The 26,013-nt window shown below is 44.4% G+C and overlaps 1 protein-coding gene across 5 annotated transcripts; it reads left to right on the top strand.

Moving 5' to 3' along the window:
- The first annotated feature begins 1,323 nt into the window (after positions 1-1,323).
- Positions 1,324-23,325, top strand: Atg4a (Autophagy-related 4a). 5 transcript variants are annotated; one of them, XM_089544500.1, is made up of 14 exons: positions 1,440-1,490; positions 1,572-1,662; positions 2,415-2,513; positions 2,794-2,865; positions 4,209-4,307; positions 4,622-4,720; positions 6,481-6,553; positions 6,668-6,747; positions 7,534-7,703; positions 9,696-9,774; positions 15,796-15,935; positions 18,025-18,081; positions 20,234-20,348; positions 23,115-23,325. In XM_089544500.1, exons 2-14 carry the CDS (start codon positions 1,656-1,658, stop codon positions 23,177-23,179), a joined length of 1,155 nt encoding a protein of 384 aa, XP_089400626.1. In that variant the 5' UTR covers positions 1,440-1,490; positions 1,572-1,655; the 3' UTR covers positions 23,180-23,325. The 5 variants fall into 5 exon arrangements, with proteins under 5 accessions (XP_089400624.1, XP_089400628.1, XP_089400626.1 ...); XM_089544498.1 differs by lacking the exons at positions 1,440-1,490; positions 1,572-1,662 and adding an exon at positions 1,324-1,367; XM_089544502.1 differs by lacking the exon at positions 1,572-1,662 and having other exon boundaries at positions 1,375-1,490.
- Positions 23,326-26,013: the final 2,688 nt, after the last annotated feature.

Raw genomic sequence — 26,013 nt, 5'->3', positions numbered from 1 at the left:
GGTAAGGTAGTTCCACAATAGTTACTCTTTTCTCGTCTTGTTCTCGCTGCTATGAGTAGCAGGATAGAACCGTACAATCGAAAAATTGGAGGGGACACGCGATAGCGTAATTGGTTAATTCCAATATATTCTTCTCTACTTTACATTCATAGATCCGCCGCCGCGGTGGCTCAGTGGCTATGGTGCTCGGCTGCTGACCAAAAGACGCGGGTTCGATCCCGGCCGCGGCGGCTAGAATTTCTTTGGAGGAGAAATTCTAGAGGCCCGTGTACTGTGCGATGTCAGTGCATGTTAAAGAACCCCAGGTGGTCGAAATTTCCGGAGCCCTTCACTACGGCGTCTCTCATAGTTGAAGGAATTGGTGAGCGCTAAAAAACCACGGAAAAAGGACGAACACACAGTGTGGACGAAGCGCTTTCTAACAACTGTTTTAATCTCAAAAGGAACATGACTATATACACACATTTGACGTCTTATCATGCACAGAAGAGGGAGGTACGCACGCGCTGACAAGAATAAAAATGAAGGAAAAAAAGGAAAACAGGTTATTCTTGTCAGCGCGTGCGTACCTCCCTCTTCTGTGCATGATAAGACGTCAAATGTGTGTATATAGTCATGTTCCTTTTGAGATTAAAACAGTTGTTAGAAAGCGCTTCGTCCACACTGTGTGTTCGTCCTTTTTCCGTGGTTTTTTAGCGCTCACCAATTCCTTCAAGTATGTATTTCCAACTAGCCCCAGTAGTAGCTCTTTTGTCTCTCATAGCCTTAGTCGCTTTGGGACGTTAAACCCCACAAAACCAAACCATTCATAGACCCCTGGGAGATGCGCCACTACCCTGCCATGGCAGGTGCTCTCAGCGGGTAACCTTGTGCGGCACAGGTTGCGCTTGCCTAGCGGCCAATCATTAAATTAACTGCTACCTGCCACGGTGGGCAGTTCGCTCACTATCCGGTCGGCAGTTTGTAATCACGCCGCAAGGTCACGCGACCTAAGTGGCCCACCTGCATGCCCACCTGCCTCCTACGTTGCTCTCTGGGGACACGTGGTGAGTCATCTAAAACCATGCCTAAAACACTCAACACACGCCAGCTTCAGGCACCCAAACAGTAGACGAGATACTGCACAAAACAAAATAAAACAGAACAAGACACAGTGTGCAAGCGTACAGAATAGAAGAGCAGATGACTGCTTTCAGAAACACGTACTCTGGAAAAAGCAAGATTTCGAAGCAAAAGAACGTCATCAGTTTCACTTTCGTTTTCAGTGGCGCTTTTGTTGCTGTGGGTAAACTCACGGTGAGCCCTATCGCGATAAACACACAGGGCTTGTGGTTCTTGTCTTTCAAGGATGGCTGATGTTTTCAATGGTACGTTGCCTCATCTGATCATGTGCTTTGTGCCTCGATTCCTTTGCTAAATCTTAGCCTAGCGTTCTGAACGAATGCACACATTCCGTTAAGGTCAGCGAATGTAGCCCGAAGCATTTCCAGGTACCGTCCTGCTGTAGATCGCTGATATAAATAGCAGTGCTGTGGGTCCAGCTTTCTGCTGTCATCTGCGGACTTTTTCAGGAAAACTGTTATCCTTGTGCAACTATCGATTGAAAATAGCGAATTCAGTACATCTTTGGCGGGAAGTCATCGAATGGGTTTAAAATGACAGGTATGCCTCTTTGCAGCCTTTGTTCACTTACGCTGGATGACGTTTTTGTTTACATTCGTAATGCCCTTACGTTTTGACGTGTATCACTTTGTTCTCAGCCATGACATGCAGCTGTGTTGAGCGCCTTTGGTCGCCCTGTATAAGCACGAAACGGCACTGCGACCAATTTGTTTCTGTTGGTCGCCGTGGTTGGTTGTTTCTTACTTGCATGCAGTCGACCGAGTCATTTGCGCGTGAACAGGACGGCTTGACAGAAACGGTTTCGTGGCCATGAATCACCTCCCGCTATGCATACCGCGGCTGCGTTGCCTATGTTTGCGCTTTGCAGTGTTAGAGGTGTAATTCGTGTTGCGCTTGACATTCACGCGGCTTCCACTCATGGCATCTTCAACCGTTTCTGCACTCTCAAAAGCGCACTTCCGTGTAGCAACATCTAATAAGGTGTGTGCGTGTGTCCGTTTCCGATTTCTGCAGAACAGCCCTGAAGATGAGCTTGACTTGTAAGGCACAGGCGATGTGCATGTGTACTTTTGTGCCCATGTCCTTGGGTGTTTTCTCAGGTTTGGTTGAACAGATATGTTGCGGAAACAGCTTGCCTGTGTCCGAAGCGCACTGGAGACGTATTTGCGACGTGAGTGCTTCAAGGAAAGCGAGCGTGTGCTTGCGGCCGCGACTTGAGGAACATGAGTGAGAACCGCGAAAAGTTGGGTGTGGCAACACCTGTAAGAAGTACCGTCTTCTTTTTATTTCAGCATCTTTAACTTACGAGGTCGGAGCAGTAGAATACGACGACTTCAAGCCATCTGAGGAACCTGTCTTTATATTGGGAACAAAGTACAGCACATTTCATGGTTAGTCACTTTTGGATTATTCAGAAAAAAAGTAATGGTGCATAATATTTACGAAAACATGTATAATGTTTGAACGGTCATAGCAGTGTATAGATGTAAGGATGTACGTACCTTGAGCTCCTTTTTTTGGTTGCCATTAATTCATGTTTCTTTTCTCTGTTGCAGTGTGTTGCAACATAAATTTACAAATTTTTGTATGTGTTCTTGATTGGTGCATATTGTGAAGCACATTATGGCATTGGTGCACTTTAAATTTTATCTGTGTTCCTATCTGTTTCAGAACTTGATGACCTGAGAACTGATGTGACATCAAAGATCTGGCTCACATATCGCAAGAACTTCCCAGCAATTAGTGAGAAAGATGAATTTATTCTGCCTGTTGGAATAATATTGGAAACTTTTTTCTTTAGTTCAGTCTCTTTGCTATACAGCTATACTTTCATTGACAGTTAACTTTTTTAATGTCTTATCCTTTTTCTGTCGCTATAGAAGTATATTAAAATGTTTAGTCCTTAACTTTCCAGTGTTCTGCATGCCAAATCAGGTTGGTGAGATCATTATCTGATGAAAAGTGGTGAATGGTGTTCAGAATACAGAGGAAAGTGACGCAGTGCAGACATTTGCCGCCTTGGTTGGTTGGTTATTGGGGTTTAACGTCCCAAAGCGACTCAGGCTATGAGAGACGCCGTAGTGAAGGGTCCGAAAATTTCGGCCACCTAGGGTTCTTTAACGTGCACTGACATCGCACAGCACACGGGCCTCTCTGCGGGGAGCTAGTGTTGTGCATATGAATGGTAATGAGCCTACAAAAACAGAAGAGTACCCTGCTAGGCTGCTCATTCGTTCTGGTTCTTATAATACTGGAAACATTATGGACATGTAACACATTGTGAATTGTGAATGACGTTGCATTTCACATTTGAAGGCAACGCTTCAGTGATAAAAGACCTCAGTGCACTACACTTACTAATATAGCACAATGGAATGCATTTAGGATGAATCACCTGTGTTGGCTGCATACAGCAATAGTGTCTTTGATAAAGCAAACTTAGGTGTGTGTAACCTCTCATTCTTTTTGACATTAGCAGTGTTTATCTGTAATGTAGTGTCGAATCTATTATGCTATCTGGGGCATCGCTGAATCACTGATTTTATCGGATAGCATTGAGAACTGCAACAATATGTGCAGGTTGTAAAATGCTTTCAGCATTTCATCATCTAGCTTCTAATTGTCTAGGTGAAAAAAACAGCTTTTACTTTCCTAGTAGTCCATTAAACAAGAAAAAAAGAAGTGGCAGTGGGAGTTCTGTAGTAAAGTGTTCTTGGTCCAAGTTCGTGCACCACACTGCAATTCTGTATTTATGTTATGTGACAAATCGGTAGTTTTAATTGTAGCATTATGTTCCTTTTTTTTTATTACAGTTGCACTTTATACTACAACAGTGTTATAAGAGTGACTTTTACATTGCCTCAACTGCGAACAGCCACTGTGAGAATGTGAAAATTGTTGCATGTTAGCCCTGACATAGGAGTGAGAGGCGTAATCTGTGGAGTTGCAAAAAAAAAAAAGTAACCTCCTATTTCGCGTGACTCTCTTCATTTGTGGGCTGTGTGCAGTAGTCTGATGCTACACGCATTGTCTAAAATTATTTCATGTTTTGATAATTGAATGTGATGCCCTCTTGGCTTTTGCAGGTGGCACCGACCACACCTCTGACACAGGCTGGGGATGTATGCTTCGGTGTGGGCAGATGGTGGTCGCCGAAGCCCTTGTGCGACGGCACCTTGGAAAAGGTCTCGCATTGCGCTCCTTTTAGTGTGAAGTGTTCACTTTAGCAGGGTCATTGAATTTGTGTATGGCAGAATATTTGAAAAGCTGATGTGATAACCGTAGCTGTGTCCTTGTATTCAAAGATGTAGTTAAAACATTCCGTTTAAGAGGGGAAAGGAGTGTGGAGTAGGTACTCTTTGTATGTTTCGTTTTTTCTGTATGCTTTTGCGTAGTGCAGAAGAGTAATGCTATTGTAGGTCTTGTGATGCGTCTGCCTGTGGTGCGCATGGTATCAATTTCTTTGCTCATGAAGAAGGGCGTTCGTGAACACTTGCAGGTTGGCAGTGGGCACCTGGAATCCGAGATGAAAATTACCTGCGTGTCCTGCGCATGTTTCAGGACAAGAAGAACTGCACGTACTCCATACATCAGATTGGTGGGTAGATCTGTTCATTTAGTAGAGAAAGCTCTAGTAGCCTTTGTTCTGCAGTGAATGCTTTCATCTTTGCATTTTTTTCTTTTTATCCTTGTGCCTGCAGATGTCTGACTTTTGTATGCACTGTTATTTTTAACGTAGTGTTTACACAATTATACAAGAAATTCACTGTTATGGTAGAGACTGGAAGAACTGATGCTGAGTGCTTAATAGTGACATTTTGTTGAAGAAGGCATAATGTAACAAGAGAAACACTAGAGAAGGTCAAGCGAAGTAACGAAAAAGGGAGTGCATGCCACAAAGAAAAATCTGGTGCACTGTAATGATGCAACAGTGCAATGTGAACACTTCGCTGTTTCCTTAGCTACTTCTCAGGCATCTGCTATTGACAAGTTAAAGGTGCAGTGAAGAGGAATCTGAACTCTTCTTTTTGCAGCGGGAACTCAATCTACACGTTCCGAGCATTCTTAGAAACAGTGACTTATTGCCCTGTGTGGTAGATTTCCTTAATTAAATCAAATTAATGTCCGGCTCCCGCCTTTTTTTTTTTTGAATTATCCCGTATGGTGGGCGGAGTCAACCAACGCGTGGAGTGCCTTTCACCCAGTCCCGTGGCGGCTTACTGCTCTGCCATCGGCGGAGTAATACATAGTAATTCGTAGTAGCAAATAGTCCGCGCGTATTTTTATTTCGGCGGGCTTATTTTGCGGCTATATTATCTGTGAATGAAACAACCATTTATTCACGGAAACCTAAAAAACAAAATAATGCGAAAGCAAAGCCTCCACGGAGCTGGCTGAAAGGCACGTCATGCGTTGGTCGACTCCGCCCACCGTACGGGGAGAATTAAAAAAAATAAAGGCGGGAGCCGGACGTTAATTCGATTTAATTAGGGAAATCGGCCACACAGGGCAATAAGTCGCGGTTTCTAAGAATGCTCGGAATGTGTAGATCAAGTTCCCGCGGCAAAAAGACGAGTTCAGATTCCTCTTCACTGCACCTTTAAACATGAACTAGACAATAGGGGCACAAGCATGAAATGCAGTAATAATAACTGAAGCAAAAAAATGCATACTGGGTTTGTATGTATTAGAGACAAGTTAGTGGACTTTTGAAGGGAGTATTAAGCATGGAAATATTTAATCTTAATGAACTGAAATCTTGCCATTTTGTTTGCTTTTGAATTGATCCTTTCGCATTTAATTTGTCCTTGATACTACCTAACTAGTGGAAAGAATTATTATAATTGAGCCTTTGATTTAGGCTAGTGCGAATGTCTCATGCTCTGGAATTGTATTTGGCACCAGTCATATCTTTTTTTTGCAACAGGAGCACTTACCATGAAGTATGTCATGAGCACAGGTGTTTGTCACTTACAAAGCCATAGAAAGCCAGAGGGGCAACCTTTTTGTGTTGCTTATAGCAGCTGCTTTTCTACTGTGAATTATGGAAATTCCAGCTGGTAACATTTGTATGCTGGCTTACTGGCCAAAAAAAAAAAAAAATGGTTGAAAGGTTAAATGAATCTTTCCAGTCATAGAGGCACACCGAACAATAGTTAAAATGGGTCAGAAGTGCTAATTTGACATTTATGTGGGGCTGCCCTATAATGTTGAGCCTGTCGGTGCGGAAAATATAATTTAGTGTATTTCGGCCACCTAGAGATGACTTATTTTTTACCTTGGTGGAGTTTGTTGAGGCTCGGAGTGTGTAAAGAGTGCAGTTCTGATGTCTGCCTATTTTCTGTGCCCATATTTCAGCACAGATGGGGGTATCAGAAGGAAAGGCAGTGGGACAGTGGTTCGGGCCCAATACTGTTGCTCATGTCCTGAGGCAAGTTTATATCTCCATTTTTTTGCTTCTGTGAACATCTGGACAGCAAACTGTGAATGTAGAGATAGTGAAGGGATAATAATTCCAATAGCCTTATTGTATTATTTGTTTCAGGAAGCTGTCTGCGTTTGACAAGTGGAGCTCCCTTGCAGTTCATGTCTCCATGGACAACGTTGTAGTCATGGATGATATAAGTGAGGGTCGTTTTACTACAGTATTTTGTGCAGCAATTTTTTGTGCTGTCTTGTATTGTTGATTCATACAGTATTCTATTTAATAATAGACAAATGCATTATTAGGCAGTTACAGAAAAGTGACGTGGACTTGTCTCATCATATGTCATTGTTTGAAGTGGGCTTCAGTTTAGAAAATTGACTATGTTTTGGGAAGGTGTAGTATTCGAATCTAAACCTTTTCTTTGACTGACCGACTTGATAGTCTTAAAAGAATGTCTTGTTCCTAAGTAGTTATCTAAACCGCATTAATTCAGATTTCATTGGATGGGATGGGAGCAGTGTAGGCATTTCAACAAACGCATGCAGTCTGAAAGGAGAGGAGCTCCGGCAGGGCAACATAGTTAAAAATGGAATACCAAGTTGCCTGTAGTGCAATGCTTGTAGGATGCAGTAGCTTTAGCTTTACCTGACAGAATGAGCACAGCCTTTTTTTGTGCGTACGAAGAGCTTAAATGCAAGAATTGCGGTTATCATCTGCCTTAGCACAACCATTCAGCTATAAAGAAAGTTCAACTGCTTTTTCAAAAACTTGCAGTTTGAAGACAGATTTGGCTTGGTTCCACACTGTGGTAGTCATTTTGCCAAGAGCTTCTTTAAGAAGTAGTAGTTTTCTGAACATGTAGCCTCTTGTGCATTGGCTGCAGTTTGTGCTGCTAGAATTTGTGTGCAATTCTCCTTAGAATGCTAAATGTGCCAGGCAGTGTATGGTTGTTGCATAGTGCCTTTGCCTGCTTTCTTTCGCAGGGAAGATATGTAGAGTTGAGGTGCCAGCTGTTGACGATGGTGTCAGACACCGGACACAGTCGCATGGACTTGCAGCTGCTGAAGCAGTCTCTTGGAAGCCTCTCCTGCTGTTCATACCTCTGAGGCTTGGTCTGAGTGAGATCAATCCTGTCTACTACTGCGGCCTCAAGGTGGGAATGGGTGCAGAAGCTCCTGTCAGTTGAATGCTGTGCATTGCATACTTTTTGGTAAACATGTATAAATGATAATTTACTCAGCTTCGTATGTACACACTTACACATCACACCAGGAAGAGTTTTTGTTCATGCATCTTTTTAGCCAGGGCTACTTGGCCTCTGGAAATTTTACCAGGTTTCAAAAAGTGCTGTGTGTCGTCTGCATCTTTTCTCTCGTGCCTTCATGCCAGACGAACTTACAAAAAGGGTATGCTGATATGCGGCCTCACTAGAAATTTTAGTTATATTGAAGCTAAATCACTTGCTGTAGCAATGGGTGTGCTAGTTGTAAACACTTGTAGCGTTTTCATTTTCCACAGTTGAGTGGACAGAGAAAAGTTGGAGGGGTGTGCATGGATTTGAGAGTGTGGGGAAACCAAGAAGCCAGTGCTAGAATTCCAAGGGTTTCTTGGCGCCCACTTTAAGGGCACGTGCTTAACGCTATTTGTAGCAGTGCAGTTGTTACACTTGCTTATTCAAATGCTGGTGTGAAGGCCGAATGTTTGAATGCCATTAGCTCTTGTGTATTTTGTGTATATTTTTGTGTAAAATAAGCGCCAAATAACCAGTCTGTGCACATCGTGCAATGCTGCCAGATGTCACTTTATATTTAGATCTCTGAAGAGATGGTAATGTGAGTGTCATGCCAGTTGGCAGAATGCTAACAGTAAATCCCAGCTGTCTATATTGGTACATAACAGATTACAGTGCTCTCATCTTTTTATCATTTGAACCTAATTGGCAGATACTCAGTGTGGTATAGGAAGTGTGTTTCCTGCTGGCTCTCTGTAATGTATGCTTACTGCTGCACACATGAAAGGTGCTTTCAGCAGGAAAGTTAAATAGAGCTCCCACTTCCGTTAAGAGTGAACTTGTGAACCGCTTGCTCTATTTCTTTGAAACATGTGGGGTTAATTAATATTTCTGCTTGGACCATCTCTGCCAAATTTCATTATTCTAAAATAAGTATGAAGTGCGTTATGCAACCTTTATGGCAAGGATGACTATGCTTGCTTAGGAAGACTATCACGTGGAGAATAAGGGCAATTTTCTCAGTTTTTTTGGGTTATATGGCCATAAGAATGTCCAGAGCACACAACTGTGGAATTGTTTTGCTTAGTTTTGCTATATTTAAAAAGAATGCTACCATATAAAAAATGACACTAGTTTTTCATTTTGCACCGTTTTTTAAAAGTTTTTTTAAAGAATACCTGCTATAATACTAATATTATCAAGTAATATTAGAATGATAGTTTTCCTAAGCTGGCAGTTTATTGAAAAAACAGGAAATGAGAAAAATGGAATCACAAGATTGAAAATTACCCCAGTTTATTTTCAGCGCTCCAATGTTCAAGAAAAGCTCCCAGCCGAATAATGAAATTTGGCAGAGATGGTCCCACCAGTGATATAAAGCAGCCCCACAAGTTTAAATGAAATCGAGCTAGAGGTCCAGAAGTTCATGTTTTAGGATAGTGGACCCCCTAAAAACCGCAGTTGATACATGATGACTGTGGCAAACCTGGCCTACCAAGCTTAGCATCTGCTGACAGTAAACAACTGTTGCTATGCCTTGCTTCATGGAATTTTCCATGTGCTTCCGTAGTCCATTTGCTTTTTCTACTGATGGTACGTTTTAATATTCAAACATGGAAACTGCTTTTAGTCTTTGCATTCTTCTGGCAGATTTTACTTTGAATTTTCGTACTTAAGTCATGTTTCATGTCTCATTTTATGATTGGACCACAAAATTAAAGATTTGGTTTAAAATTTTGTTGTGTGTGCAGTGTAGTGAGTTTTTCCCAAAGTGTTTGTAGCAGCAATTCACCTTGAGATGTGGAGGCATGTTTACTGCAGTTTGCATGCCTCTGTGGTATTCATTTTCGTTTCTGCATGTTTCTAAGAGACAACTTTCACTTTCTTTTTTTTTTCACCACTCTGAATTTTCAGAGGACGTTTGCTCTGAAGCAGTCTGTGGGCATCATTGGTGGCAAGCCAAACCATGCACTGTACATAATTGGTGTAGTAGGTAAGTAGAGGGTGCATGCGCACAAAATGTTTTTACAGTGTTGCCTCATTTTATGTCTACAACACTAGTACTAGTACAAGGTTTCGTAATGCAGTGTGAGAAGTGGATGGTTGATTTGCTGTTTATGAGGCGAAACTTAATTTGTGGCAGGACATTGAACAGAGCCGCATAAAGTCATTCAATGTTTGCAAAATGAGGACATATATTAGCAGGTTTCCTTTCTGCCTTTCCAGAATTGCAGTTCAGCAAAAGAGGGGAGTGCTTGTTTCTTGCCAGGTGTTTGTTGTAATATGCACTGCTGCTGCTCTTGTCAGAGGACCCTGAACAAAGCTATACTGTGAACTGTTATGCTTTGAGCCGTGACATGTTGCGGCTGCCACATATAAATTGCTTAGGCTTGCATGCTTCGGAGAAGGGTCAACAGTTTGTTTGTGTGCTTTCTTTGTTTTTCTGAGAAGTGTCCTCAAAAAGGATATGTACGGTATGTGGTCATGCTAGGTGCACCAAAATATGTTACATGAGAAGAGTGAATAAAATTACTTTGCAGTGGTTCATATATCATTCAAAGAGAGTGTTATATGTGAAGTATCCTGAAGAGTCAGGGTATGAGAAAGCTCATGTCATCCTGTTTGATAACTGCTTTGGTCTAGTTTCTTTTCTAACATGATAGCGTTAAGGAGCTCGTGTTGCAAAAAATTCAGCGTCGTCGTTATTGACCATGATAAAAAAAAGTCCACAAAAAATCCCCACTGAAGCAACCTAGGAAGCAGGTGGGCCACCTAGGTCATGTAGCCTTGTGGTGTCATCACAACCTCCCCTCAAGGTTGTGAGCAAACTGTGCACCGTGGCAGGTGGCTGTTAAATTAATGACTAAGTAAGAGAGGTTGCCCAGAAAGATCAGCCTGGGCCCCGCAAGCCCCGCAGGTGGCAGCCCCCGCCATCGCAGGGCAGTGGCGCATCGCTTAACTGCCGCACCACTGTGCTAGGAGTGGTAGGAGGAGTCCGAAAGATCTATGAATGTTAGGTAGAGAATTATCAATTATGTGTACAGTAGAACCCTGTTCATACGTTTTTCACCGGACCGGGAAAAAAAAACGTAGCAGCCAGGAAAATGCAACAGTGAGGAAAGCACCGAAAATTAATGAAAACAGTGCAGCCTTGACTTGAAACAATTTATTTCCACAAAGTGACCTTCGGGAATGGTGGATTGCAGTTCCTTTCGCTCGCTGGAAAAACCAACGCGTTTCTCAACAGCCTGGACGGCCGCATTGCTGTCAGCGTCGCTTTGCGGTGCGACGCACATACCTGCGGAGGAAGTCCAGAGCCGTGACGGCTTCTCCAAAAATCGGATCTGCGAACTCCCAGGAATCATGCGGCTCGTCGTCATCGTCATCGCAGTCAGCGGCTTCATTCACAACCGAGTTCGCAACGATCTCGGCAATGCTTTGACATTCCGACGTCACGACGGCAGCATCCACGGCGACGTAGTCGCCTCATGTGATTCCCGTGGCACCCAGCGCAATGCATAGCCGTAGTTAGCTCTTGATCACGAGAGGCTGCTTACTACTCTTCATCTTCCATGGCAGTTTCCACTTCCATGTGAAAGCCGCGCAGCAGTGCTTTGCAGTTGACGCGCTCACTGCAGTCCACGCTGAAGCGACGTGCACAGCGTCAAGCACTGAAATGTTCGTAGGCTGCTCGCCGCGCTGCTCTGCGTAGGCTGCCCTGGCTGCCTGTCGACTGTGTTTAGTATGTCCAGCTTTTCCCCAATGGGAAGCGCCTTCCTCTTACGTGACGCGATCACGCCATCAAAGCACGATAAAGATCGCGGCATCGTGGTCCAGCCGGGAAAACGCAGCAGTGAGGAACATAACAGCGGGGTTCTACTGTATATGGGCATTAAGTCATTAAAGCTGTCGCATCACACCCTTAATGTGGAGTTTAAGTGTCTGCTACAATTTTTTTTCATGGTCTTTTTTTCTCTTTCGCAGTGACCACTATTTATGTTCTTTTTCTGTTTTTTGCTTTCCCAATGCCTTCAAGTGCACCAAAGGCACCCAGCTGACCAGTTGTGTGAGACAGGCCCTGAAAACATATCACCATATTCGTGCTTAAGCACTACAGTCGAACCCGGATATATCGAACCCGCATATTTCGAATTATTGGCTATATCGAACACACAGATTACCCCCTTGAAAATACTATGTAAAAGTATAGGGCAGTTGCGTTGTATATCGAATTCCATTTTCGCCGGACATTGGATATATCGAACGCCGCGCCGCGCCCCTGGAAGGTGCGCTTTCCCCAAAGACATTCCCGTCCGGTCCTCAGCCGCCTCAGCGGAGAACATTTCCGCAGTCAGCAGGCGCAGGGCCCTTTTTTTTTTTTGTTCCCCGTTTTTGCGCCCCACCGGCGCGAGCTTCCCACTCCTCCTCTCCTCCTGTACCGCCGGCGTGTGCGCCGTCAAGGTCATTGGAGATCAGCGAAGAGAGAGCGCCGCATGGAGACGCGCGGCGACCACGCTTCTTGGGGAAAGAGAGAGAGAGAAAACGGTCGCTTGCGGGCACATCGTGGGTCTGGGGAAAAGAGAGAGCTCAAAAAAAAAAAAAAAAAACGAAGCCCAGAGCGCCGAACTTTCTCCCTGCTCTTTCTTTTCCCTCTGTCGTTCCTTCGCAGCCGCGTTGACTGCCGCTCGCATAGGCTTCGCTCTTATCGCTCCATCTGCGCCTCGCGTGTTTTTTTGTGTGTGTGTGCCTGTGTTTCAACGCGCGACGTGAAGCAGGCCCCAGTAGCCAACTGTTTTGGCAAGGCAGGCCTTGAAGTGGCCGGAGATTAATGTCCGGAAGATTTAGATGACGATGAGTGCTTGGACGACGCGTTTCGCGACTTGTCCAATTTTTTCGGCGCCGTTCCGTCCGAAGTGACTGTTGAGGACTTTAACGCTGACAGCGAAGTTCAAGCGGTAGCTGGCGTTCAAGACGCCGACTACAGCGACGACGAGGGCAACTGTGTTGTCGAAGAAACGCGTCCGTGCGCAGCCACTGAACTGGCGTCAGCGTTAGCCTGATTCGGCGCTGTTGCGGCGAAATGGAAGGCACTGTGCTCTCGCACCTGGACAGTCTCGAGAAGATCGAGGCCAGTGTTTTGAACTTCGTTTCCCAGGGGAAAAAGCAGCCCAAAATTAGTGATTTTTTTTTCCGCGAAATAAAGCGCTTTCACATTGCGTGCCCATACTATGTGATTCGCGGCTGTTCCAAACGGTAAGCCACAATTTGTTATGATCGGGAGTGCAGTTTTAGCCTATATCTGTATATCGAATTTTCGCTATATCGAACTATTTTCCGATCCCCTTCGAATTCGATATATCCGGGTTCGACTGTAATCCAATGGGCACCAACCCCGAGAAAAATTGTCCTTTGTCTGTTTGCAGCTGGCCTAGCACGAACACTTCGTCCCGTGGCACTGCCTGCTCATTGTCGTCTTCTGTGTGGCACTAATCCGGTGGTTCTGAACCGAGCAAAATAGTCTCTTGCATGTCCACAGCTGGCCTAGCACGAGCACTCCATCCCATAGCATTGCCCTTTCATTGTCGTGTCCTACCTAGCAGAAATATGGGCTTACACACTGATTTGAATGTAGTAAATATTCTCTGTAGTTTCTTTCTCTCTCTTTTATCCCACTCCTTCTACAGCGCTGCTGTTATACAGGCAGGTGCACCCCATGTCCTTCCGTTGCAGGCGACGCGGACTTGACACTGATATGTAGCCATTTCAGCTTTCTTTGCTGTGAAAAACCGGTGCTGCTATGCTGTGTCAGTTTGAAATTTGGCCTCTGTCTAATTGTGTAAACGCCAAGTCGACTAGCAGCTGTTGTACCTGTTCACCTTTTTGTCCGCCGGAGGTAATGATGGCACCTCATTTACGTGCGATGCTCATGTCTAGGCATGTCAGATCGCTGCATGCAGGCCTGCACAAAGGAGCCTGCCTTTCCTACCCACACCCGCAAGGCAGGTTCCCTACACATTCGCGCAACGCCGCGGGGAAGCTAGCTTGCGGGGGTGAGCCCAAGATGTGGGGAAGCTCCCCTACAAGTTGCGTTTTCTAGCGAGGAAGTATTCTTTCAAATTTTTTTTCTCTAGCTTGCCTTGAGGGTGTCTCGCGGATTCTGCATGTGTGCCATTGCACTGGGTCGTCGTGGGTTACGGTCGCCGCAAACGTTTGTCTGAACCGAAGGACACGCGAAACAGTTCTTCTTAAGCAGATTTTTTTTTTTTTTTTTTTTTACTGTGAGGCCATGTGAAACAAATCGAATTTTCTCATATTGTTCATCTTATTCAAGAATGCATCTTAACTCAGTCGTCTTGATGGGAGTCTACTGTACAAATGTACTGTTTAAAGGAAAATCAATCGATTGGCCACCTAGCACTGTGCAACTCTGTCTCACAAGCATTGAAGAGTGTTCTGTGAATGCATGACAGTATTGTGGCATCCTGCATAGTACCAATTCAAATCTTCTTGGTGTTATGGAATTGTAGTGTTTAATCTTTAATTAAGGTCAGATGCAGCAGTGGTCATCATAAAATAGATGCAACCGCGTGGCTGTTGCAGTGGTGGAACTGCTGCGCCAATTGCGCCAAACAGCGCCAAATGGGAAATCCTGCTACATGCTGCTACAAAATCGGTTTTTTGCCTACTTTTGCGCCACGCCTGCTCCGAAATATCTCTGAATAACTCCAACGCCGAGAACGAAACCGAAACTGATGTCTGCCGGCAACACTTCCGGCAACGCATCTGCCGGCAGCCACATCGTCATCGCTGCTTTGCAACCGAAGGTGAACAAAGGGACCACTGTCAGCGCACTGCCTGTGTGGATGGACACTTCATGTCTTCGATGTCTTTGTCAAAGCTGAAAGGTAACAAAACTTATGACTAACTTATATCCGGCAGAAAATCCAGCTGCCATTCCTATGACACAAGGATTAATCAGAGCGATGAAAGGATCGCGGAAGCGTCAGCTGCAACGGTTGGAGGCGGATGCAGCAGAAGTGACCCGTGCAAAGCAAGCGAAGCAAGACTGTGATGTACAGGACAAAGACACCCAGAAAAGAGGTCAGAATGAAGAGAAGGTACAAGAAGAGATCATACTGGCCAGGAATATGATCACCAATGCTGAGCTGCTTTTCACAAAAGGTGTCAAGTCTAAAAATTTTGCAGACGTTGAGAGTGGACAAGCCCTTCTGAAGAATGGACAGGAAAAGCTCGCAGCGGCACTGTCTAAGCTGGGGTCATCAAGAAAAGAGAAGAAATAGTACCTGAAAGTTTGTTTTAAGCACGGTATTTTTTATAGTTGTGTTGAGCATCTCGTTATGTCGCTCTTCTGAATAATAACTGCTGTGTTTTTAGAACCTCCTGTTTTGCTTATTTTCGGCTCTTTTTAAGGAAGCAAGCACTTTAAACTGCATTTGGGATTGAAGCTTGCTCTTGCATGGCTGTGGTTGCTAAAAACATGTGAGCAAATGCCTGTTTCAGAAATACAACAAAGCTTCTTTATTTTTTGGCATGAAATTTTGGTACGAAGCTTTTTTTTTTGTGCTAGAAAAGCTCGAATTCTGCTACAAAATGCCATTTTTCCTGCTACAAAACTGAAAATTGCTGCTACAAACTGCGATTTCTTCTGCTACAAAAGCTGCTACAAGAAGCCAGTTGCCAGTTCCACCACTGCTGTTGTCGTTTTTGAGTAGAATCGGTATGGTACCGGAAGCTCAGTGCCATACTTGATGCGAGGAAGCAGCATAGTCAGTTTGTTGTGCATATTATGTGTTGCTCTTACCTACAGCCACTCTTATTTGGCTTGTCGCTGCAGTACTGTTGTCACGGTAACGGGGCTCTCATGGTTCAGCTTGAGACAATTCAGGGCTTGGAAGAGGGAATTCATTCTCAGTAGCAGCGGCTGTGTATTGCTGCCCTCATTCTGGTTATGTTTGTTTGCTGAAGGGAAAGTTTCTTGCACTTTTTTAATTAGGCGATGACCTCGTGTTCTTGGACCCACACACCACTCAGCTTGCGGTGGACTTGGATGTGGAATTTCCTGAAGACGAGAGCTACCATTGTGCCCACGCCAGCAGGATGGACATTGGTCAGCTAGATCCCTCCATTGCTCTGGTAAGGAGCGAGCTGTAAGGCAGTGTAGTGAGCACTTATTGTTTTTTGCCACAGTAGTTTAATGGTCTTTACTTAGTTGGCATATTTCACCATGTTGTGTGTTCAAAATCAATGTTAGCTTTGTGCACTCTCTGGCATTAGGTGTTGCAAAACCTGCTGCCGCAGCTCACTTTTTTATGGAAAATCCAGCTGAAAGTGCAGTCAGTTTTTGACCAGTTTCTGTTAGTGGAAAAAATAGGTGCGCTTGCAATGGGCTAGCCTCCTCAAAACAAGTTTGACAGAAGTTCCCAGAACATAGGAAAAAATTATCTCGGCTTAACAGCTGGGTTGATTGAGGCTCAAATATCGCGCAGAGGTGGCATTTGACATTGCTTCATACCACGTTTGGGTGTGGTACTTATCCGATTCAGTCTGAATCGCTTGTGAAATGCTCATCGTCTGCAGCTACGAATTAACAAAATAACGAGATTTTGCAAGAGAGTACAGACAGTGCCATCTCTCGTTTACTGGAGAAATGAGCACTCTATTGTCACAGCCTCCATTGTAGCCAGGTGCCACTACCGGTATCATTGCTGTGATAGTTCGTTGTTTGTTTTTTCTTGCGACAGACGAGACGGTTTAATGATTAATTCTGACCGATTAAGAACATACCAAACTCATATTTCAAAACAAACTGACCGCCATATGCCACCACACTACAAAATTTGTGCCCGAGCGGGCTCAAACTTCGCCCTCGCTGTTATCGGTTGTGGGGTTTTAATAATTGGGGAGATATAAATACGTTCTCCTCGCTTAACCACGGCTTACCCAGTTCAAAACCGCCGGACCCCACGTATCGACAATAAGCCTGCGTCGACAATAATCCCTCCGTCCATACCTTCCTTCCTGGTGATCGCGTCTGGCTGTGGGTTCCTTCATCACCAGCGGGCCTGTCCAGCAAGCTGGTTGCGAAATATCACGGGCCCTATCATGCCATGCAACAGACTTTCCCTGTCAACTATTTCGTTGAACCTTTAGCTCACTCCAGCGACCTTCGCCGCCGTGGCCGTGAGATCGTTCACGTTGACCGCTTGAAGCCATACTATGACCCCGCCATCATTTCGTCGCCCTGAGTCGCCATGATGGCTTCCCCTTTCACGGAGGGGGGGGGGGGTTGATTGTAGTGAAGAAGTTGCGCCGAACCCGTAGACGTAAAAGAAGACGAGGAGTGTAGCCGCCTGGCAGACTACGTGGCAACTACGAGCTTCGAAACCAGAACATCGGTGCTGCGTTTGTGGCGGCTACCAGTGCTTTAAATCCCGCCGTACACTAGAAATACTGCTGCCATCTATCGGAAACGCATCCAGCATTCATCCAGCAATCCTTCATAATGTCCCATTTCAGGGTGTTTGTAAAAACTAGGGATGTGAATATATATTCGACAAATTCGAGTATTCAATTGAATAGTAATGTATTTAGTATTCGATTCAATCTGCATGTTTGGTATTAGTAATCTCGAAGTATTCATCTCAAGCGAATAACATTTCTGAAACACTTACTTCATGTGGTTTCGGTTCAGCATGCCTCCTCCTAGGTGGCACCGCGGCGCTTGCGAAGACAAACCCCCAATCCATAGACTCTTCCTAGACGTACACGCCACGTGTCTGCGTGCCTGCGCTTATGCTGGAGCTGGTCTGTGCCCACGCTTCCACAGGACGAATCTGAGCTGACTGCACTATGGTCCTAGGAGTGCAACAAAGCGAACTGGGTCAGAATAGATAAAACAGTCGTGAAGAAATTTGCTCGGCAGAAAACTGCAGTGGAGAAAACCAGCCTTTGTTCGAGTGTTTCTACACAGTGCAGAGCCGCTGCGGCTCACGAAACAATTTTTTTAGTGTACTTCCTGGTCGATTTTAGCAAGGAAGCTTTGGGACAGCATAAAAAAAACGAGACATACAAGAGGTTAAAACAATTTTCAGGCCATTTTTGGGGATTTGAAAGCCACGCCCCTGCCCCACCCCCTTTTAAAATGCCAACATATTTTTTTCTTCAGGCGTGGGTGCTGCCATGTTATGAATTCACTTTTTGTTCATTTTTTTGCCTTTTTCAGTGTTTCTTCCTGCCAACAGAGTCTGAGTTTGACAGTTGGTGCAACTTAGCGCACAAGGCAAGTGCAATTTCTTTCATTTTAATAGTCCTGGGGACACCACCTTTTTCTTTTTATCACGGGCACTTTATTTGTTTTGTGGTGTCTTGTATAGCTCTATGTGGCTTTAAAAATCAGGGCTTTGTTCAGCCATACAGGCTATGTTTTTCTGTGTGTAGTTGCGCATTATTTATGCGATGGTTGCATACTGTCTTGGGAGGGGCCCTGGAGCACACTTTCCCGGCATCACTGTTTCTCTCTTTGGTCTGCTGGAAGAAATCAGGGCAGTCCCAGCATAGCATGGGCAATGTCTGTCATGTTTGACCAATGTTGCTTTATCCTTTTTCACATGATCGTGAAGGGCCCTTCCTCTCATGCACAAAGAAGCCAGTGGTGGTGGCATTTTAGGTTTTTTTTAGTGTAACATATGACATTGTGAAAACCACAAAGGAATAAGGAGCATTGGTACGAACATGAGAAGGACCCAACAGGAGTGCTTTAGGATCTCTCCAGGACAAGTGGGTGACAGAAGGGAATGCTAATTCGAGTGTAATTTCAGAGTGCTTGAGCGTCCGTTGACTCCTTTGAAAACGAACTTGAAGGGGCCGTGAAAATGTTTGTTTTGTCAGAAGTTGATCTCGCTTAGCATGCTCTCAGAAGTAGCTACGTGGTCATGATAGGTGTGTCCAAGTACATCAGACTACCTTTAAGACGAACTTGAAAGGACCAGAAAATTTGCTCATTTGATCAGAAGTTCATCATAACAGAAGTGCCCATAAAAAAGATGTGAGCATGCTGGGTGTGTTCAAATGTATGTTCTATGAAAACAGTGAATAAAGTGACCTTGCAGTGTAAGGGTAATTGCAAATGGAACAAGGCGGTGGCACAGTGATTATGGTGCTCGGCTGCTGACCCGAAAGACGTGGGTTCGACCCCGGCCGCGGCGGCCGAATTCCGTTGGAGGCGAAATTCTAGAGGCCCGTGTATAGTGTAATGACAGTGCATGTTAAAGAACCCCAGGTGTTTGAAATTTTCGGAGCCTCTACAGCGTCCCTCTTAGTCCGAGTCGCTTTGGGAAGTTAAACCCCCATAAACCAAACCAATAAACCAGCAAATGGAACATATATGGCATTATGTGTGAAATGAGCTGAGCAGTGAGGGCATGAAACAAAGTGACTTAATCCTACTTGAAAATAGCACAGGTCTAGTTTCCTTCTTTTCACCATCTCTTTTTCATTTTTTCTCTTCTGCACCGACTGCTACTTGTTTTTTTTTTTTATTTTTATTCCTGATTTGATTTCTGTGTCTTGGAGAACTCTGAAGGTGCCCAGATGAGTAGCTGTGCATCTCTCTCTTATCTCGCTCCTTCCATAGCGTAGCTGTTATCAACGCTATGAATAGGTGCATCATGCGCCTTTCCATCTGCTGCAGGCGGTACTCATGCAGCGCTGATTGATATCTGACCATCTCTATGCCACGATAATGCGTATTGCAACGTCGTGTCAGCTAAAAACTCTGCTCCCAACTATTAAACTGCAAGTAAACAACCAGGTATACTCTGTGCCATTCTTTTAGTCCTCTGTTGGCAATGCGTGGCATGTGGATGTCGAGATCTGGCACCTCTGTGCTACACCCAGGCAGGAGCGAAGGTGATTTTTTTCCGCACTGGCAAGAAAGCTTCTCCACAAGACAGCTTTCCCGCACAACGGTGCTGCAAAGCTGCACGGAAGCTATCTTGTTGAGGTTTGCTTTCTTGTGTGGAAGCGTTATATTTTTTCTTTGCTCGGCAGTGATGCACATACAGCCCGTCAGAGCCATAAATGGCATAAATAGCATTAAAGTGATTCTTTGATCTAGTGTACGACTCAATTAAACGAAAAGGCTCTTTATTTCATTAGTTTGTTCTAAACAAATTGTTCATATGTGTTGGCTAAATATTATTTTGCAAAAGCTAACAGAAAACACCGTTTTTGTACTGCCATTAAAATTCAAGAAATTTTGAGGTACTTTTGATGAGTGATTAAAATGTGAGATCAGCTGTTATGAAATTGGCCAGAATTTTTGTGCTCAAAATTTTTGTGGGAGGATTGGTAACTAATCTTCCCGGTAATAATAGTGGGAGGTTGGGTACCTAATTTTGTCCTCCATTTGTCTTTGCATTTGTCTTTTTTAGCACTTGATCACCCAGATGAAGCAGCCACTGTTTGAGATCACAGAGCACAGACCTCTTGGATGGCCAGACTTTGCTGAGGAACAGCATAGACTTGACCATGAGCCTCAGACGTCCGGTCAGTGGCCTCTTCTTTTTTTTTTGCTTTTTGTTTCGGTCTCCGCTGTTGGGCGAGTTTCTCACTGGACTGAGCTGCGTGAGGTTTACCACCAGCACAAGACAGTCCTGACATTGGAGCAAAATTGAATCTTTGCTGAGGCTTTCAGGACTGCATAATGCTGCAGCTGGAAAAGGCACTGTTTCAGGTAATGTGAAGGTTGCCAGTCAGTTGCTTGGGCCACACTTGGTAGGAAGCCTTTGGTAGATGCTGTGTGTTTAAGGGCAGCCTTTCATTGTGTGAGGCCTTTGTTGTACATATTAAGGATGCACCGTTGGCGGGCATTCTTAGTTGTTTAAAATTTGTAATTACAGCTCCTAATGCAAAATTATGGTAGATGAAACTACAGTAGAACCCCGCTGTTACGTTCCTCACTGCTGCGTTTTCCCGGCTGTTACGTCGTTTTCTTCGGGTCCCGGCATAGCTTCCATAGGATCCAATGTATTGGGAACCCCGCTGTTACGTCGTAGCCGATGAAACGTTCCCGCATGATACGTCGGAGCCGGGCACCCCGAACCCGCCCGGGCAATGCGCGCCAACTGCCATTTTGATTTTTGACAAGTCTTGGCCAGGCTTGGCTACGGAACTGGCTGCAAGAAGCCGCACGCGAGTTGGAGAGGCCGCCACTAGATGGCTATCTGCCTCGCGAACGCCGAACGAATGCCGCGATCTTTATCGTGGGAGGTGGTGAGGAGGAGGCGCGCAGCTGCGGTCGCTTATCTGTTTTTCTCAGCCAGCGTCCGCAGTTGTTGCGACGCGCGTCTTCTCTTTTCTTTCACTGTTTCTTTTTATCTTTTAACTCTCCTCTATCTGCAAGTGACAGGGTGGTGGCTCGGCTTGAGCCAGTCGGCAGGCCCGTGCAATTTCCTTTTCATCCTTCTCTCAGTCGCAACAACATCTTTATCGTGCTTTGATGGCGTGATAGCGTTGCGTAAGCGGAAGGTGCTTTCCCTTGAGGAAAAGCTGGACGTACTAAACGCAGTCGACAGGCAGTCAGGGCGGCCTACGCGGAGCAGCGCGGCGAGCAGCCTACGAACATTTCAGTGCTTGACGCTGTGCACAACGTCGCTTCAACGTGGACTGCAGTGAGCGCGTGAACTGCACAGCACTGCTGCGTGCGGTGTGGCCGCACCGCAAAGCGACGCTGACAGCAATGTGGCCTTTGCTATTGAGAAACGCGTTGTTCTTTCCAGCGAGCGAAAGAAACTGCAATCCACCATTCTCGATTTTTTAAAGTCCTAGGGTCAATTTGCGGAAATAAATTGTTTCAAGTCAAAGCTGCGCTGTTTTCATTAATTTTCGGTGCTTTTCTCACTGTTGCGTTTTCCCGGCTGTTACGTTTTTTTTTCCCGGTCCGGTGAAAAACGTATGAACGGGGTTCTACTGTATTTCAATACATTCTGGGTAAGCTTTTACCTTAGTTTTAGAAGGTCACATCTTAGCTGAGCTGCTTATGTATATTGGAAGAATACAAAAACATTATATATTACAATTTTGACATGTGTGTGGCACGACTGACATTCTCGGTGATAGGATCTTACCTTCAGGTTGCTACTTAAAGCTATGCTTGTGTTGCTTTGGAGGTGTTTGCAGTGTTCAGGTAAACACATACATAACAGCTGTTCAGCATTCCATTGTTGGTTTGCATTCATCGTGCTCATTGCTTACGAAAGGAGGTGTGCCACAAAGGTGTGGTTTACAAATATTTGTTTTGAGAAATACGTATAGTTCGAAACACTTTAGAAACAAACTTCAGTTGAATGTAGCAAAAACGAAGTACATGGTATTTAAGCTAATCAGTAAGCATGAAAAAAAAAATGATTCGCTTACAATACAGAGGACAAAACTTAGGACAGGTAAGTGTGCAAAAGTTTCTTGGGGTATCATAGTTGACCAGAACGAGATGACATAGCTCACGCTAGAAAGTTGTGAAGGTGACAGGACGAGTGCCATAAGTGTCAATGTGTTAAGTATTTACCACATTGCAGAAGGTTCAGACAAACTGCCGTGCACTTTCATTTTGTAAATGTTTAAAATGGGTGGTCGGCCGTCTTATTCTTGTCACGTGAGAATATCTCACGAGTCCCCAGTCTAGCAGGTTCTGGATGTGATCGGTCCACATGACAAATGACAGAGAAAAAGGTGAAGAGGACACTCTTTACTGATTCTGTAGACTTCGAGCTGGATCTCTGGATAATTTGCCCTGATATTGTGTTTTGCCGTGGTCGGATTTGTGAAAGTTGACATACAGTAATTTTTGAATCTTCGAAAGTTTTCAAATATCAGCTTCTGGAGCCTGATATGAACCGAATAACAAACATATTCAATTTGTATTCAAAATTTTGAATAGGTATTTGTACACCCCTGCTTTTAATGGACAAAGGCTGTGCTTACAGAAGAAAGACCCAAATATAGAGGGCCTATAGAAAGTAAGGCTAAAATATATGGTTGTGAAAGATGAAAACATTGTATAAAAATATTCTGTCATGCACATTTAGCTGTGGTTGGTTGTTGCATAGGAACTCTGTGCTCTTTGCTACACATGCTCCTACAGGAATTGTACAGGAATGTTTTTAGAGCTGTCTTGTATCATGTCTTGGATTATTTATGTTTGGTATCTTCTACTTACATAGTATCTCAATATACTTCACATATATTGATACTCTCTTTTGTATCTTTCTTAGATGTGGTCTTGATTCTGCAAATTGTTCTTATTTTTTCTTCTAGAGTTCACTGTTGTGGAGCAAGAGCGCAAGTATGATACTTCAGATGACGAATTCGAAATTCTCTGAGCATTGCTTAGCTATGGAAAAGACTCTGGACACTGCAAGTTTCTTGACTGTTAGCCTTTTCATGAGGAGATGCAGCAGGCTCCTCAGCTGTTTCTTTTATACAATATAACTTTTTAATAAATTTACGCATATGTATTTGTGCTAAACTGCTTTTCTCCTTGCACTTTGTTATTTGAATTGGATTGATTTATTGTGGAGAACTGTATAAACTTGTGCATGGTCCTTATTCTGCATGGCTTAAGAAACACAGGAACTTTAGAAATGTAGCAAAGGCAAAATAGGTACTCGCACATTAGGCTGTGAACAAGGAGTGTGGAATGAGTGGGGGGCAGGGCCCACCTACAAATTGAGACAGTTATGCGCCTTTTATTTACTCAAAACCAGCAGAAGGTTTAGACTCCATTGATTTTTAGGAAAGGTTGCTAGCTGGCTCCCTGGGTCAACTGACACCTCAATGGTGCTGTGAGGTATGCGTTGATGTCCATCCTTAAAAGAACCGTGCTTTCGCACAATATTTCATGCTTCAATACTAAATCCTACACCACTAAACTAAACCCTAAACAGCCATCCATTTTTTTATATCGCTCGTAAACTTCAATAGATTCCCTGTGTTTGTGACTGCTTATTTGAAATGCTTTTCTGATGAAATTTGCATATCTTGATATCTGGCCTGTGAAAACTAAAAAAAATTATGGGGGCATCTAGCAAAAACAGTGTGTGCATCTAGCAAGAGGAGTGTATTTTGGAGAAAAAAAAGAAATGCCTTAGCCATATTCGAGCTGCACACAGCACATAGTCCATAATTTTATACAGCTACCAGCAGTGGCATAGCCAGAAATATTTTTCGGGGGGTTTTATACGCCGCCAGTAAAAAAAAAATTAAGAAAGCCTGTGCACAAGCAATATCTTCGTCATTTTTCTGCTTAATAAAGCCGAAGGGTCAGTTGTTTCGTTCACTGTAATATATACATAAAATTATGAGTGCACACAGCACTCGGGAGGACTTGATTCGTGTTTTTCTCGTGTAAGAAAAATCGTGTCATTTTAAAATATCTTGATATGATATACAACAACACAAAAGCTTCTGCTCCATAACAAAGTCAGCAACTGCGCACGAATGGCATTTGTCAAAACTTCTACCCCATGCATGTGAAGATGTGGCCGGCCGCAGTGGTGCTTTAAAAAGAATTTGCACTTTTTATTTTTGCTATAGTTTATGATCATTTGAGGACAATGCAAAGGATGAAAAAGTAGGCTGACGTGAAAAGGTATCTTTAATAGGGTGAACTGTGCCTACAATTGAAAGTAGTGGCACACTTTGTGAGGTAGCGAAGTAGTGCGACTCTTTTCAGCAGGAGGTTCTGCTTCCTAGTATAGAGCCGCGACTATGTGCATCAGTCTAAGAATAAACAGACACTCTTCTTATTTTCGTTTTTACATTCTAACATATCCATGGGGTGTGTAAATAGCATGAGCCAAAAAAAGCCGAAAGGAGATGGGGAGGATTGTATGCAGCGCTCGGAAAATTTCAATAATTGTCCCCAAACCCTCCCCCACCCATGGCTACGCCCCTGGCTACCAGTTTTTTCTCTTTCAGTTTTGACCACTAATAAATGCGCTCACTTCTGTACTGTCAGCATTCTGGGCAGTTAGTTGTGCTATATTACTGTGTCATTTATCTTTCCGCACCGCCTGTTGCAGCGAACTTTTGCCGTCCAGTGGCCATATGAGTGAGGATGATTCATCGGTTGTGCTGGATTCATGAATTCGACCTTCTTTTTTACGTAAAGAGAATTGCTAGTATGTGACCTCTGTTTCTAAAAGATACTCCTGACATTGTCTGGGGTGCAGCTGAAGCTTGGCGAATTGAATAACGAGTAGGCTGCCTGGGCGTTTAAATGAACTTGACAGCGTTTTGGCAAGTCGGCCTGTTGGTCTTAAATTTGCCTACCGGGCACATATAGTAAGCATTAATGTTTGAGTTGTTTGGCTCAGGGGGTAGCTTGACTCATTGACTCGGCCTTACCCACTTGGCAAGGCTCCTGTGAATGCCGTAGAGTCAAGGAATCAAATTTGCTTGAGGGGAGAGGAGAAATGGGAACCTGTTTCTTACTGGCATCGGTGCGCCTCCGTGATGAGAGCAGTGTGTGGCATTCTTGTCCACTGCCTCTGCATGCTCCCACTGTCGTGCTGGACACAGTGCGTTGCTGCATACTGATGCGCTACATGTAAACATGCAGTTGTAGGGTTCTGGTGACTATGCTCAATGCTGCACCTATCTTCCCATACCTGTCAAATTTATGTAACCAAGGCTTCCTGTTCATAAAAAAAAAAGGGAGTCGGCCCCACGTGCTGGTACCTGCTGTGTTTTATTTGCTGGGGCCTAGTTCCAGCTGTCACGTGGCGTGATCCTGTCTCTGGTGGCCCCCGCGGAGAGAAAGGAATGGAACGGCTTCAGGAGAGGTTGGATTGCGAAGTCTGGCCGCATGAAACTGCACTCCCTCATCTTCCGTTTTTTACTAAATTTTCTTACCGCTGTTCGAAACCGTCAAGGAGACGCAATATAGCAACCGGCGTAAAGGGAAAGAAGCAGAGGTGAGGGGCCACCTGCAGTCACTTGCGCTGCGGCCGGTTCTACCGCCCAAGATGGCAGCTATATGGGGCAAGGTTGCCATGGGCTTCAACGCCAGCCTTGGCTAGCAGGTCGATGCTGCTGGAGGAGACAGTGTAGAGAACACAAGGAAGGGTATTAAATTTGAGGAAAATGGCGGAAGCTACTTGTATAATTACTGCACATCTAATTTCTGCGCACCTGTTGCTTCCCAGGTGAGGAA

This window comes from Amblyomma mixtum, chromosome 5 (assembly GCF_055824585.1).
Source record: "Amblyomma mixtum isolate Tamu chromosome 5, ASM5582458v1, whole genome shotgun sequence".
Taxonomy (NCBI): Eukaryota; Metazoa; Arthropoda; class Arachnida; order Ixodida; family Ixodidae; genus Amblyomma; species Amblyomma mixtum.
The sequence above is the reverse complement of the archived record's forward strand: the minus strand, read 5'-3'. Positions and strand labels throughout refer to the sequence as shown.